Consider the following 16,590-nt stretch of genomic DNA (forward strand, 5'->3'; position numbering starts at 1 on the left):
CTGAGCTGGGCCGCGCTATGAATTCTGGGATAGGTTGGGCCACGAAGTATTCACCCGACCCATCCTTCAAATCTGGGGAAATGAAGGGCGCATTTGTCTGAGTCTTCGAATTTGGACAGTCTTCGTCGATTCGCTGTAGCGTAATCGGCCTCCAAATGCGGGCACTGTCACTACCCGATCCGTACCACGCACGTGCAAAAAGCCACTACTTCCGCTCGAAGCCTTTTATGATGGTTACGGTCAGATTATCTGTTGAGATGTTAAGAATAATAAGTATCTCTTAAAATGTTTGCAATAATGAAACATTTCAATATAATGTAGACAAAAACGAAAAATAAAAAGATAGTTACGGATCAGGACTCCCCGATCCGTACCGCGCATGTGCAGATGTTCTCTTCTTCTTCTCCATCACCAGTGTGTGAATGTGTGTGTGAATGTGTGGATGACTGGATATGTAAAGCGCTTTGGGGTCCTTAGGGACTAGTAAAGCGCTATATAAATACAGGCCATTTACCATTTCTGTTTCGTTTAATGGCAGTTTACTCCCCAGTGTACGGGGATACCGCCACCTGCTGACCGAGCAAATGAACCCTATTGTAAACTGAACTAGTGTCATTACAAACACGTACTCAACTGTGGTTATCGAGTGTTTATGTTTGTCTGTGTGGAGAGGATTGTTGGAATAGTGATGATGATGTCCACTATAATTGTCAATTGTCAGTAAACACTTAACCTGGCTGATGAATCTTCATGTGACATATTACTAAGTCAGTATTATTAAGTCTATAATTAGGTGCCATTCTTCTTATTTTATGGCACTGTTGTTCAATCGGGGGACGCTCTCTGTTGAGGAGAAAAGCATGAATTTGTTTGTATACGGATTATCCATTGTTTAAATGTCCCGGGCAGTCGAAAAGGAGGCAGAGCTGTTGAGAAATGCTAGGAGCTAACTGGGCGCTAACCGTGTCACTCAAATACATTAGCTGTGTCCCAAAACGTCGGCTGCATCCTTCGGAGGCTGCATTTGAAGGCCGATTACGTCACAGCCAGGCGACGAAGGCTGTCCCAATTCGTCGACTCCTTCAAATGCAGCCGACAAATACGTCCTTCATTTTCCCGAATTTGAAGGATGGGTCGGGTGTTTCCTTCGTGGCCCACCATATCCCAGAATTCATAGTGCGGCCCAGCCAATTTCAGTTTCCAACAATGGCAGCTGCTGCTAAGTTTTAAAATTACTCTTATTAATCTTCCTGTGCCACAAAATAAACTTTTAACATATTTTCAGGTGAGAAAGTAGCTGTGCAAACTTCAAATATCTGCTCGGTTTATCAAGACATCGCATCTTTGCTAAAGTGCGCCGACGTTTTTGGAGACGTCTGTTACCCACCCGCTCGATAGCTAGCCGGGGGGTTCAATGGTCACTCGAGCCGGCGAGAGCAGCGGACTCCTGGCTTCATTGTTTTCAGACCCCCGCTGTCTTTCGCTACTAGGGTTAAATATCATATATAAGTCACTCGGATAACATAAAAATGTAATTGTTTGGCTTTTTTCGGTGTTTTATTTGTTCCGGAGTAAATCAGTTTGGCTGAGATCAAAGTTATTAGATTATTAGATTAAATAAAACTTTATTAATCCATCAGGTGGTTTCCTGTGGGATTTTCACACAGCTGAATAAACGTCAAACAGAAAACTGATTAAACAGAAGTGTGAGACGGTCGAGAATTTACGCCAGTGTCCTGTTATATTTTAGTTCGTTTATTAAACTCCACCGACACAGCGGTGACGCAAATCTGAAGGTTAGACCGTCCCATTTGACAAGCCTCACTAGGGATGGGTGCCATGATGGCACCAGTTCTGTCATAAACGGTAGTAACCAGACCGAAAAGCAGCGCACATTTCGGTGCTTTTTTTTCCTGAGCTGTGATACACTTTAGATTCTAGCCAATCATTTTACGTTTCCAAGGATAGTAGGCGGGGCCAGGTACGTAGGTTCTTTTAGAGCAGAGCTACAGATTAAAAATGTCCAAGGCGAAGCGGTCAAAAGTCTGGCTGTACTTCACAGCAAAAGATGCAAACTCAGCAGCAACAAGTGCTTTAAGCTGATACTGTGATACTGTCAAAGGAGGTAACACCTCGAATCCGATGAAACACCTGGCGACGCATAGCGTTTTTTTTTAAAGCCGAGAAATGCGCTGTATTTGATAGCTTGCTGCGAGACCTCACACCGAGCACATCTACTGTTATCGGACCCGGAGTTAGCAACATCCCCCGAGAACCAGAAGAGGAGAGTCCTGGCCCCTAGCCCTGCCAGTGTAGCAGAAATGATGAGGATGATGATGCAGCAGCAGCCGTTCTTCTCTGCGTGAGTAGCTTCATGTTGTTCGTGTGTAATTTACATTGAGTAGGCTAACCACGTTATTACATTAATGCACGTAAGGTGAACTAGCAAACATCATCATAGCTACATGCGGCTGTCTTCTTGTTTGATGGCAGATGCTCCCTTCACCCTGGCCAAAAAGGCTAAAATGACCAAAGAAAAAGTGGAAAACAGTTAAACATGAGAGGTTTTTGGACAAAGTTTGTGTTTTTTTCCATTGTTTAAGCACTGCTTCCAGCCAAGAGTGATGCCATATATGCCCCATAGCTGCAGAAAAGGCTAAAATTGTTATCTTTTTACAAAAAACAGCTGAACATGAGAGGTTTTTGGACCAATTTTGTGTTCTCCATTCTTTAAGCACCGGTTTGAGCACCGTTTAAGCACCGGCACCGTTTCAAAAGTACCGATTTGGCACCGGTATCGGATAAAACCTAAACGATACCCATCCCTAAGCCTCACACTTCCGGCCTTCTCGGTCTCGGACTACTAAATTAGTCGTCGACGATTTTGATAGTCGACGTAATCGTGACTAGTCGACTAATCGTGGCAGCCCTAGTTTTATGAAGTTCTTTTAAAGTGTGCTAAGGCTAACAAATGTGTTGAAATGCGTTGAGTGCATTAATCACTGTTTTGACATTCTGTTTTATAGAATACTTCTTATATAGCACTTTTCTGCTCTACTTGAACACTAAAAGGGCTTGGTACAACTCCACTCATTCACCCAAGCCTAATTGCTTCGTATCTATCATTCACACTATGATAATCAGAGAGCAATTTGAGGTTTAGTATCTTGCTCAAGGAGCTGAGATTTTAGTTCATTTTTATCAACTACTTGACCCTGCAGTGCACACACAAATGGCACAGGACTGTAAAACATGGCAGATTTTAGCAGAACTGCTTAATTTTAATTAATGTTGGCAGAAAGACACAAAAGGAATAAGAAAAGTTTTAATCCAGTAAACCTGCTGGATTTATCTGAATGTAGCTACTGTGGAAAACACATCGCGCGTGTGCGTGTCACTTAAAGATGAAGACTCATCTTGAAGAACGACGGTGAGACCGTGCGTTACTTGCGCGCTTTCGACAGCGCAGAGGTTTCTGGACCTCACTTTGAAAATAGTCTACAAAACATTTACAGTACCTGAAGTGAGCTCAAGCATTGTGGCCAGTACGTGCGTGCGTTGGTGTAGCCCTCGCTGCACAGCGTCGGTGTTGGAGAGCCCATCAGTCACACCGCATGGTGTAGGTGGACGACAGCAAACGGATAAAAAAACCAACAAATCTATATCGGGACAGCCCCAGCTGTCAGCGGCAGAAACCTGAACAGGTGGCTCCTCCGGTGTCTTAGCAGAACGCGTCACGGCACAACAGCTTGTCTCGCGGGCTAATCTCCTCTCTGACGACAGTGCATTTACCGTGTGCGCGTAAAACCGGGAGTACGGCAGCTTTGGGTTGCGGGAATCTGATCAGTCATCGGGATTTTCCTCATCAGTGTTGATTCAGTGTTTATCACGAAGTTGGACTTTTGGAAAGTGCGCCTTGTTTTTGAGGTTGGACGGACAGAGTTGGATACAATGACTTGGATTTCGTAATTTCTCCTTTGTTTTTGGATTGTCAAGGCTGATAACACAGCATGCTGCCAGAAATAAATAACAAGGTGAGGAGTTGTTTGTTCGCTGGATACTAGACTGACTGTCTGGTAGCAAAGCAGGAAGTTCTTATTAATCGAATAGGGATCAATATTCCAGTTTACAGGCAGTTCATTGGAAAATTACAAAAACAAATTGACGATACTCATAAAAGTTTCCTGGGATTATTTTATGGGATCATAATGTTGTCTGTGTTATATTGTTATGATACAGACAATATGAATATGTTCTGTGAATATTAATATTATCACTGCTTTATCTCCACTGGCACCAGTGCCAGAGCATGTGTTATCTTCATTTTTAGATGACTTTTGCTCTGACACAGGGCTAACATCCCTGATAATTGTAGGACAGACCTCTAACAGGTAAACTTTTATAATGAAACTATAGTAAAAATCTACCATTTTTATTGTATTCACTTTTTAAAAAACTCATTCCAAGAATATTAAACGTAACTTTGAAATGATTTCCATTTCTCTTTCATAAGCTATCCTACTTGAGTGCTTATTTCGCAGTCCACTCCCTTTCCCCTGAGTGCATGCCAAGTTATGATGAAAAATCTGATCCATTTCTATTTCAGTCGTTGTTTAGCCTACTTACTTCAGTGTTTGTTGTGCTGACAGATTCTGTAAGTCTATATGTGTTCTGGTATATTTTTCACACCTTACATGGGAACTGACATAAATTTAACCTTTGCTGTTTTTGGCACTTTAAAGAATTGTAGCCTTTTTTTTCCTGCATGAGTGAAAAAATGCAAAATTCCTTTTTACAAATTATGTCTAAAACTAAGGACTAGCACTATTTGTGATCACATGGTTTGATGACTATTTACCACCACTTTACATCCATCCTCTTCCTTGTGCTCACATTCAGCATGCGATGTGCAATACAAAATAAATGGAGAGCATGATTAGACATGTCTGACAGATGACAGTGTTCATGAGCAGCAGGTTTTAGTTTGTTGGTGTTTACCTCAATGGCTCCTGGTTTTATTGCTTTGCTTTAACCCTTTAACCAGTTGACCCTAATGGTGGACGGTTTTAAGGTCAACCTGCTCTCATACACCTGTTGAGATGATCCTACATCCAGCTAAGACTTAACCACATCAATAAAGGCATGGCTTTTGCTGTCTTGATTGTAGGTCCATTGTTTATTTGGGATGAGAGCAAATATCCTTTTTGTATATGGTCCCTCCGACCTTCGTGTTAATGGATTATGGATTTACATGGGCAAAGGGAGCACACGTTTATTGCATGTACAATAAAAGTTTGTCCAAGTCTTACAGTGTTACAGTTCATCCACTGTGTTCCAAAAACAGAATTCAATTTATTGTTTTTAAGAAAAAAAAGTGAAAACAAAATGTGCTCATTTACTTATTCAGTGTCAGCTGATGTATATGCATCTATAACAGTGGAATAAAAGGTCACAGGTCACATTTGCCTTATTGTGATGTCACTGGGTTTCCAGTGGCTCAGTACTCATTAGCCAGGCTTACAGCACACCTGTACAGGTGATGTTTAAGAAGTCAACCTGTCACAGTGACCTACATGGCTCCAGCTGTCACTCACTCACAACATTGTAACATGACCACATTATTGTACCCTACTCCTTGTCAGTGTTAACCTGAAGAACTGTATTGACTTTAATGTAAAGGGAGAACCCAGAGAGCGCCTGTATCCAGTTAAGCTTTAACAAAAAGTCGAATCAGCTAGTTGGGTTAATTCACCTTCTTCACTCTGTAGACAGTTCTGTGGTGACGCTGACTTGATGTTGCATTTGCTTCTGAGTCAATGATACAGATTAAGATTGTGATCTGGAAGCTGTTTTCCATCTAGCACCTGCAGACAACAACCCAACCTGGCCTGTGAGTTTAACACATATCCCCGTATGAAGCTAAGCTTTATTTCACCCATATGGTGTCATTCGACACAGTTGTGAGCTCAACCGCTGATTAATAAGGCACGTGTAAGCTGGCTTTGTGATGAAGCGACGCACACAGAATCATCCCAAACGTGTGTGGTACTTTTTTAGAACAGCGTTTATTGCTTCCCTGTAATGCATTCAGTCCAATGATTCTCCTGTGAGGACTGGCTCGGAAGCACGTGCACACCTACTGCAGAGCACATGGATGTGCACATGAGCGCATGCTTACACAAACTATGCACAAAGGGAAATTTAAAGTGAGAGGCTTGGTGTTGCTGGGTTTTTGCAGATGTGATCTATTTTAGGATCACAGTGCATTATTTTAGCTCGTCTGGTTTCAGCCCCGCTCAGCTGCCTAGAGGCTGTGTGTTTCTGAAGAGACTGGGGAATCCAGCACAAGTAGACACTTAATTATTATCTTACATGCCTGCTTTAATCTGTCTTTTTTGGTGTAAAGGGATTCCTTTATTTGACTTGGACACGTTGTCCAATTGCATCACGCTGTAAAAATAAGTCACTGCAGGAGAAAAATGTGGTTACCCATTGTATCTATTTTATTTCCAGCTTGTTGGGAATAAAAGGCAGCTATTTCTCACTTTTTGTGTAGGGCATTTTATGAATCATTCTCATTCCTCCCACAGACATCACGGCCAGAGGCCTTTCCTCACCCTCACAGGCTCCCAGCAGAAAGCAACCGTATTGGAACAAATCGGCCCTGCTCACAGGTCAGTGCTTTCCCACCGAATGATGCTTAACAGCTGACCAGAACATGTTCTTTAGCCAAGTCTATCCTCCACTGATGCCAACCTTTTCTTTTTGCATTCAAACTAATGTGCTGTGTCTGACCTACTCTAACAATTTCTACAAGACAAACAAAGAAAAAGATAAACTACAGCCACTACTTTCATCTCTTTTAAATATATATATATATGTGTGTGTGTGTGTGTGTGCGTTATTTAAACAACATGGCCCCCCAGTTACGTTCAGGCATGTAACTGTGTTTGCTTCCTTTGCCTGTTGTGGCAGGTGCTTGTGACTATATTTAGCTTATCTCTATGCGTCATAACCAAGTTGGCAGATCTTGCAGCAGCTCTTAACACGTGAGATGAAATATCAGAATTTATGAAAGTGCTTTTTTATGGAATGTTATCAATAATTAATATGTAAGAGTTTAATTTTCATCCATCCATTGCTAAAGGGGATGCAGTATCACTATGGATGTAGGGAATCTCTGTTTTCCGTGACATCTGAGTTCAATACATAAAAACGTGAGAAAAAAAACCCTGTTGTCACAGACGGTTCTGCAGGATGTTCTCAAGAGGACTTGGCAAAGCACAGATGTCTAATTTTGCACCATCACTGCCAGGATTGAGCCTTGCAAGGCAGTGACACATGTAATCATGCTCTCGAAGCAATCAGGGTGGCAGCCTAAGAAAAGCAGGTCAGTGCACCTCACCCTCCTACAAAGCCACCACTGACAGAGTCTGTCAGAGCGCAGACTCATGGGTCTTTGTCCCCCATTTTTCTTTCACCCTGACCGGTAATTCCAGACGCTATCAGCTGGAGGTCCCGGTCACCCAAGCCTCCACCGACAAAATGCATGAAGGGACGATGAAGCAAAACAGATGAGGTGCAGTTTGCACATTCTCATGAAAAAAAAAGAAAGGCGCTGCAACAAGCATTTAAAATGAATATTTGGATATCACACTTGCAGCCATATTTTCATCCAATTAATTTGTCGTCTTCTTACAGCTGTCTGTTTAGATGCCTGTGTGTTTCATTCTGTCATATGAAAATGTAGAATGTGTAGAGAAATATCATTTTAGAGGTCCCAGAGCTAGCTTGTTTGTTGACCTAAATTGCCTATTTTATAATAATTTTGTTATTATGTTTTATTTTATTTTTCACTTTCTTCAAAAATCAAGCTTTACGAGTTTGGTAAACTGATCTGATAAAACTTTGCTTTTCTTTTCTAACTCTTATTCCATTTATGTTTCACCTTTTTGTCTTGAATGCACTTACCAAATACACTTCTATAACAATTTATCTGAATCACAGAAGTTCAATTCCAGTGTGGGGACTCTGCCTCAGCTCGAGCCACCAGTGGTCCAGGTGATGGTTAGCAATGCCAAAAACCAGCAGCAGCAGTCAGACAGCATCTTGCCCCAAATTGCCAACAAAGGGGGTCCAAACAACTATCAGACACAATCGGTAAGGCTGTTATTGACTAGGCATCCATAACATGGTGAAGTAGAAGCCGTCAGCTAGTTTATTTAACTCAAAGCTGAGAAATGGCGCTGTAGTTTTAGAATCACTGTGAAAACGTAATGAGGATCCTTCATTACTATTCATCTCCCAAAATGCTAAAAGACTCTTTTATGTGTTACTTAACAGGATGAGAGGCCAAAGCCCGCTCAGCAGTTCACCACACGGTTTGGTACAACAGTCGATAAAGTGGCAGTGTCTCGCAACAGCAGGATTTTCATCAACAAGCTGGAGAAAGAGAAAGCATACGAGGGTCAAAGGTTACCCATGTCACCTGTAGGTATGTTGGTGTCAACCAGAATACAACACAAGTGAATCATAAAGGAAACGTTATTTCATATTTTGAATATATTGTGGGTGTTCCAACAAAAACACGTAACTAATATTTTTCATTGCCTTGATGGAATGAAAATAGCATGCTGGCATTGGAAGGCGATATTTCAGAATCCTCTGCATTTGGCAGATCAACGTGATACTGACTCATCCTGTCTTCCTCCTCATGCTTCCTGTTGCAGAAGCATTGAAGAACTTCCAGGATCGGCTGACAGAGTTTGAAAAGGAAGAAATCATGGATTATTCTGAGATCTGGTTCCTTGGTTTGGGTTCCCAGAAAATCGAGGGTTCCCAAGGAGCTCCACAGAACTCAGGATACGATGATGAACACGGAAGCTACATCAGGGTAATGTTTCAGAGCAAGCATTAGAGTTTTACTGGATTATAACCATCAGGCTTCATCTGTGTTGATGCCGAGGTTTTACAGCCTGCAGGAACTTATATTTTTGACCTAACACAGCAAAGACTGACAGTTAGATTAAATAAACAGGCCTAATGAAGAAATCATATGGTAGCATCTAACAAAAGGTGCAGTCAACACCCGAGTGTAGTTTCTAGAAGTTTCTTTGAAATAGAAAAGGAAAGAAATATTAATTATGATGAGGTCACCATCAGGTTGGGTCAGTTTGTCAAGAGTTTAAGTGACTCCATTCACAAGCACATCCACATATCGTGCGGTTACATTGTAACCGTGGTTCTCTGAGTGAGAGACTATCTCTCCACTCCGTACAAGTGGAGAGATAGTCTCGATATGATAGAGAACCCACATGTAGTATGCAACAGTAGTAGTCGTTATGTAAAAGACATTTGTGCCATTCATTTATGCACCAACAAGCTGGCCAATGAAAACAGTATGTGACCAAACGACCTCCAGCAGCTGCGGGCACCACTCCACCGTTCAATCTGACCATGTATAAATCAGACACGTGATGGACAGTTGTGTGTCAATAGACAATATGCAATGAATGAGCTGTTAAAGGCTGAGTGACTGACCATTGTTTAGACTCTCATATGTCTGTTGAGGCTCATCTCACTGTTACAGCGCTGACTGACAGTTACAGGAAAGCCACTGTGGCTGATGTGTACAAAGAAGAGAATGCTGCCTGTATTCTAAGACTAATATCACCAAGTTAATATAATGTTACGTTAGTAAATCATGATATTACTTTACATCATTTACTTTTACTGTGATATAAAGATTTGTTTTAGTGCAAGGACAAAGTGCACAGTAGTCTCACGTCCTCACTTCTCCTCTCTCTTGCTCTTTCAGGTGTTGCATGACCACATTGCCTACAGGTTCGAAGTGCTGGAAGTGATCGGGAAAGGCTCCTTCGGGCAGGTCCTAAAATGCCTGGATCACAAGAACAATGAACTTGTAGCCATAAAGATAATCCGCAATAAGAAAAGGTATGAGAAATGACAGGAAAATGTAATATGATTTATTTTTTTCTTTTTGTTTGTGATCAATTCACTAAAGAATCAAAAAAGATCCTGAAATTTGTATTTTAAAAAAGAAAAAAAAAGAAACACTTCCTACCTTCATATACTTCTTGTTTTAAAATTGCAAGTGAAGTAAAGCTTTACAGCTCCTGACCTTTATCCTTGGACTTGCCCTCACACCGCTGTCAGATGGACATTAAACCCCCACTGAACTCATTTCAAACTAAATTTGGTCTATGTCTGAATTATTTAGTCTCAACTATTAGCTTAATATTTCACCCACCAGTGCACTACTTTTAGTACCTACTCTGGTATCAGCTATTCTTATTCAGCTACACTAACTGCCAAAAGTATTTGCTCATCTGCCTTAACATGCATATGAACTTGAGTGAAATCCCATTCTTAATCCATAGGGCTACTCACTCACCCATGTTCTTAGGACCTTGCTTTGTACACTCGTGCACAGTCATGTTGGAAGACGAAGGGCCATCCCCAACTGTTCTCCCAAAGTTGGGAGCATGAAATTGCCCGAAGTATCTTGGTATGCTGAAGCATTAAGAGTTTCTTTCACAGGAACTAATGGCCTAAACTCCTGAAAAACAACCACACAGCACAATCCCCCCTCCACCAGACTTTATGCTCGGCACAAACCAGGCAGACAAATACGTTCCGTCCAAACCAGTCTTGTCCATCGGACGGACAAGTGTGATTTGTCACTCCAGAGTAAACCTCTCCACGGCTAGCATCCAGTGGCGGCGTGTTTTACACCACTGCATCCAAGCTTTGCATTAGACCTGGTGATGTGAGGCTTGGATGCAGTTGCTTGGCCATGGAAACAATTTCCATGAAGCTCTCTACACACTGTTCTTGAGCTGATCTGAAGGTCTGCAATTTTATGTGGGTTGCTGACGTTCCCAATCACTCCCACCTTGTTATAATACCACTCAGTCAATTGTGGAATAGTTGTGGAAATTTCACGACTGGACTTGTTGCACCGATGCAATCCACGCTGGAATTCACTGAGCTCCTGAAGCAGTCTGTGTGCCTCGGTGCTTGATTTTATACCTGTGGCCACGAAAGTGATTGGAACACCTGAATGAAATAATATGGATGGATGACTGAATACTTTTGGCAATGTAGTTTTTGTTCACTGACTCCCTATGACAGACCGCCTAATAATTTTAACTGCTTATCTACCTGCCTCAATTGCTTGCCAGTTTTAGCTTTTAATATACTTTTATTACTTCAAATTTCTACTACTTACTTTCAAGTAGTTGTTATCTTTCCTGCTAAAGCCTGTCTACGTCTACTCAATTCTAAATTAAATTGTGTTCGGGTTTTGTCACATTGCCTGTCCAGGTACAACTGGCCCGTGGTTGCTGGGCTACCTCTGGGTGGGAATCACTGCTCTATGGAATAAGTTATTTGTGACATTGAAGAAGTTAACTTTTGTCAGTCATTTGAGATCTCATGCCCCGTTGTCAGTTTTTTTCCCCCACATGTCTGCAACCTGATCACTTTACACTTCAGGACACTGCCAAATAGCTGAGACCTGACTTAGCATGGTAGAAGTCGGCACCCCAATGGTATTATCTTACCTGTCCTTCTTAACTGAGGATCACAGTGGCTGCGGTGCCAGAGTCCTGTAGGTTAGATGCAGGAGCCACTGGGTCCTACCGCTACTTCAATAATGCAGAAAACAAAATAGGTGCAACCTGGCACAGAAGAACTTTAAGCTGTGTCAGACGGCTATCTTAGATCTGATTTCTCTGCAGTGGATATAAAGAAATATCCAGAGATATCAGGAGGCTTTTGTGCTGAAAAGCATCTCAATCAGAGAAATAAAGCTTGTACAAATACAGATCCTCATTTATTTAATGACTCTTCTCCCTTTATAGAAAAGAATATCTTTATTCTGCACTTGTATTATTAAAATATAGAAATGAGTAATGAATCAAATCACTCTTGGTGTGAATTTAAGTGTCAGCTGTAAATTTGTCTGTAGGTTTCATCACCAGGCTCTTGTGGAGCTGAAGATCTTGGATGTGATAAAGAGGAAAGACAAAGACAACCTCCACAACGTCATCCACATGAAGGAGTACTTCTACTTCCGAAATCACCTTTGCATCTCCTTTGAGCTTCTGGGGTTAGTATGTTACCTACATTCAGAAATAAGGAATGTAAACACACTAAATAATGAAGCGTTTAATCGAGGGGATCCGCCGTCAGTCACCCTTCCCAGGTACAATAGCACGGTGTGAAGACAGTGTAGCTTATCAAAGGCAGTTCTCGCATGTCTCTGGTCTTTACTTCTAAGTAACTGCAATCAATTAGGAGTAAATTGACTACCTGTGTACCTCCAGCCAACCATGTTTTAGTATGGGTCACTACTGATATCTATTTGAGGAGAGAGAACTTTGTGTGTCACTGTGGCTCAATGACCTTTACGGGACGTCTCGAGCTGCTACCTTGTCTAACATTACTGTCACCAAATCCTTTAGTTAAGGCCTTGATTGGGGCCCTATCTCTTACCCCTTCTTGCTTCATGTGTGAAGGATCTGGTTACACAGTCTAAAGAAATTCATGCTCAGAAATAGCAGGGGGATAAAGTTTTTGTATCGGTCTTCCTATGAATGGAGGCACAATCGCAGATTATTTCCAAGTAAGCGCTCAAGACTCAGTGCATGTTTTATTGTAGGTGTCAAGTGACATCAAAATGAGCAGCCTTCTTTTTCAGGGGGTTTATTTGAGGAGCATCTTTTTATAAGTGAATCCACATTGAGTACACTTGGACATGGACAAAGTATTTTCATAAAAACGTTCAGCTAAACGAAGCTTCTTTATGTGTCGTCATCTTGATGAAATAACCAAACGTCACACGTTCTTCCTTCATCTAGGGTGAACTTGTACGAGCTCATAAAAAAAAACAACTTCCAGGGCTTCAGCCTCGCCCTTATCCGGCGTTTCGCTCATGCACTTCTGAGGTGCCTGCAGATGCTGCACAGGGAGAAGATAATCCACTGCGACCTCAAACCGGTACTGACCTGCATCATAAGATAAAAAAATAATATTCGACTGATTGAAACGTAGTGAAGCAATCAAAACTGTACTGCTGTTGATGATTGCTTTGCAAGGATTACTCAGAACAATTTTGCAGATTGTGCTCCACCTTGTGGTACATCAGAGTATTGCACTGGTACTATAGAAATTGGCGAGTTTTTTGACAGTTTGCTTCTTCTTTTCAACAGGAGAACATCCTTCTCTCTCAAAGAGGGCCAGGCAACATCAAGGTGGTCGACTTTGGCTCAAGCTGCTATGAACAACAAAGAGGTAAGAAGGCAGAAGTGGTTTGATGCACATGTACAATTAAGTAATATCACGCTAGGGAGGTGACAGAAATGTTCTTGTTTGCCTACTCATTCCCCTCTTTTAGTGTACACATATATCCAGAGTCGCTTCTACCGCTCTCCAGAGGTCATCCTGGGTCACCCTTACAGCATGGCCATTGATATGTGGAGCCTGGGCTGCATCCTAGCTGAGCTTTACACAGGCTATCCTCTCTTCCCTGGAGAGAGTGAAGTGGAGCAGATAGCTTGCATAATGGAGGTATGACAAGGAAATAACCTGTTCTGTATACAGAGATTACTGTTCATGCTTTGCAAGTGTAATTGCTTCCTTCTTATTGTGATATTTGACCTGATAGGTCCTTGGAATGCCTCCAAATGATTTTGTTCAGTCAGCATCGAGAAGGAGGTTGTTCTTTGGTGAGATTCTAATAATTTATAATCATTTATATGTTTTATTTTATGTAAAGTATGTGTTTTTAGAACTCTTCAGAGATAGTGATAACTCTGGTAAATCTGTGTGGTATTATCTGTGCAGACTCTAAAGGAAACCCAAGAAATATCACTAACAGCAAGGGGAAGAAACGGAGACCGAGTTCCAAAGAGCTTTCAGCTGTGCTGAAAACGAATGATGCTGTCTTCTTAGACTTCATCAAACGCTGCCTCAGGTACACTTCTGCTTATTTGTTCATAGGTCACATTATGATTCTTTTCTTTGTCTTTCTTAATCGACCACAATTACATTTTGCTTCCTCTGACTTGAGCTGGTAGATCATGACTATTACTTGTACACATAAATGAATTCATCTAAATTCAAACTGTCTGCGCTTTTCAGCTGGGATCCAAGTAAGCGCATGACTCCTGATGAGGGGTTACAGCATGAGTGGATCCTACAAGGAAATTTCAACAAAGTCCGGAGCAGAACCAAGCCTGCAGCCAAGAAGACATCAGACAGTTCGACCAGCACAGACAAACAAGCTAACAGCTATCCTGGTGAGAATATGATATTTACCACATCGAAATTACTTTACTTGATATCCATGTCACTTTTTAAATTCTTTTGTAATTGCTGCGAGCTGACATCTAATGTGCTTTGTTTCTACGGCGCAGCAGAGAAGGTCAGCTCGGAAAGCAACAGCAGCGACAAGCTGAAGAGAGACAGTTCAGAAACCGGAACAAAGATGGCTCCCGCAGAGCGTCTGCGTCCCATTGGGGCCTCGGCAGAAGAGGAGGTGTGTGAACGTGAAGGCAAGCTGTCCACAGATACCAAGCAACAGGAATGCAGCGGAGAAAGGCCCATACACATCATCATCAAACCTCAAGAGGAAGATGACACAGAGAGGAAAGATATTCAGGAGCCATCTCAGGATTTGTCACCTGCTGTCTAACAAACGGAGATAAACATGCTACAATCATGACAAATGGGAACAGAGAACATTCAAATAACACGATTGAGAAAGCTGATTTTGAAAACCCTGCACATTCACAAAGTCAGTGAAACGTTACCACTGATAGTAACAGAAATGTGTGATTTACACTCACACACAGAAAACGTCTCCGTTTCCACGTGCCGTGTAGAAAACACTGATGTATGGAGTAGAAACAACAATCAACAGCAAAGACAGACATCGTTTTTATTGTTTAAACTATTCAGTCGTAGTGTATTATCATTTGTTTGGTGAATCTTTGAGTTTTTATGACAGTGAAGTCAATCAACCAGTTGCATTTTTGAATGAAGTTGAGATGCAGTTGTTAGTTTGTCTAAATGTGTCACAAACTGTCTGCCACACAACAATGTACAGATGATACAGCATAAACTCTCTTACTGTTTATGAACCCCAAAAATCTTTGCTGTGCATTGAAAAGATGAGCTGATGTAAAAAGAAAAGAACATTGTAGAAAAAAAGATCTGAAGAACTGTGTGGTGCAATAAAGGCTGAGCCAAATGTTTTCTTTTTTCAGTTGTGATATTCAAGAAATATTTCTCATGTACATTTTAATTATAGTATGAAGTCAATGACATACTGATTATTAATTATTTTATCGCTGTTTATTGTGGAATATATTTGACCCTTTGTTTCATATTTGTTTAACAGTTTAATTCAACAAACATTAAAGATTTGTAACAGAATTTACTGTATATATATATATATATATAAATGTATGTTTCAGCTGTAACTTCTTATACATGTCAACCACAGACCATATTATGAGAAAATATTTCAGATACTTGTGGGGGACTTAGACAAGGTTTTACTTGTTGTCTTGTTACTGTATGAAGAAATTTTGTATGTCTGTGTTATTACCAACATTTTTTATATTAGATACAAAAAGACAATCCTATTATTGATAGTTTGTGCCTTGCAGTATTAGAAATCTTGCACTTTAATATTGTGTGTACACCTGAAATTGCTGAATTCTTACCCGAATTTGATTTAACCTGCCAGGATCCTTTTTATTTTATAAGATCATATATCTTATATAATGTTACAGAAGAAATTGAAAAAAAAAACTTGCATTTTATTAGTTTTTTGTTTGTTTGTTTGTTTGTTTGTTTTGTTTTGGGGGTTTTTAGTCGCCATAAAAGATCTGACATAAATTGCAGATAAGCCCGTGCCCTCGCTTTGTGTTCGCTAAGAAGGCTGAATGCTGAAATAAAGGATTGTAGCTGAAATAAAAGTCCTGATAAATCATTTTTATGACGGAATAAAAGACGAGAAAAAAGCTGTTTCAGAAACCATGTGTTTGATAAATCCTTTTTATTCAACCAGAGATAAAAACGAGGCATGTTCATCACTTTGTGAGCGTCATACAGTTTGGACTACACTACTAGTACATTAATTAATCTTTTAAGTTAATGTGTTATTGGTGTAATTCGTATTTTCATGATGTAATACTCAGCAAATTAACGTCTTAACGGGTATAATAACCATCAAGTTGGCAGACATGAGGCCACGACGAAACAGCAAATAAATATTTGAATATACAATTAAGTAATAAAACAGAAACGAGACAATACCATTAATCGAAATGTATAATTATATAAGTAGTGTTTTATCAGTTTATGCTAATAAAAAGCTGAAAGTGTGAATAAATTTGTGGTTATTTATTTTAGTGCTTAGTTTTTATTGGCACCAAAATAATAAAAAAGACACAAATAAAGTTATATCAAGTCCAAGCCTGGAAAAGCTAAAATTAAGACAAACTGCCCAGAAAACAAAGGTTCTTTATACAATATACTGTAAATATATATATTTAT

General features: G+C 40.6%; 1 protein-coding gene across 2 annotated transcripts in view; it reads left to right on the forward strand.

The window, feature by feature from the left end:
* The window catches only part of dyrk4 (dual-specificity tyrosine-(Y)-phosphorylation regulated kinase 4), a 28,148-nt gene extending 11,833 nt beyond the window's left edge, over nt 1-16,315 (forward strand). The window contains exons 1-14 of one of the 2 annotated variants that reach the window (XM_085411597.1): nt 3,551-4,034; nt 6,591-6,674; nt 8,008-8,160; nt 8,344-8,494; nt 8,730-8,893; nt 9,818-9,954; nt 11,993-12,133; nt 12,885-13,023; nt 13,236-13,317; nt 13,421-13,593; nt 13,691-13,751; nt 13,870-13,999; nt 14,167-14,324; nt 14,442-16,315. In XM_085411597.1, coding sequence (XP_085267723.1) covers nt 4,011-4,034; nt 6,591-6,674; nt 8,008-8,160; nt 8,344-8,494; nt 8,730-8,893; nt 9,818-9,954; nt 11,993-12,133; nt 12,885-13,023; nt 13,236-13,317; nt 13,421-13,593; nt 13,691-13,751; nt 13,870-13,999; nt 14,167-14,324; nt 14,442-14,719 — 1,875 coding nt within the window. In that variant the 5' untranslated portion in view covers nt 3,551-4,010 and the 3' untranslated portion in view covers nt 14,720-16,315. Of the gene's footprint in view, nt 1-3,550; nt 4,035-6,590; nt 6,675-8,007; nt 8,161-8,343; nt 8,495-8,729; nt 8,894-9,817; nt 9,955-11,992; nt 12,134-12,884; nt 13,024-13,235; nt 13,318-13,420; nt 13,594-13,690; nt 13,752-13,869; nt 14,000-14,166; nt 14,325-14,441 lie in introns of those variants that run through there. The other variant, XM_085411596.1, reaches the window with a different exon arrangement.
* Nucleotides 16,316-16,590: the final 275 nt, after the last annotated feature.

This window comes from Rhamphochromis longiceps, linkage group LG7 (genome assembly GCF_057381845.1).
Source record: "Rhamphochromis longiceps isolate RC_006_pf linkage group LG7, R_longiceps_female_GT1.1, whole genome shotgun sequence".
Taxonomy (NCBI): Eukaryota; Metazoa; Chordata; class Actinopteri; order Cichliformes; family Cichlidae; genus Rhamphochromis; species Rhamphochromis longiceps.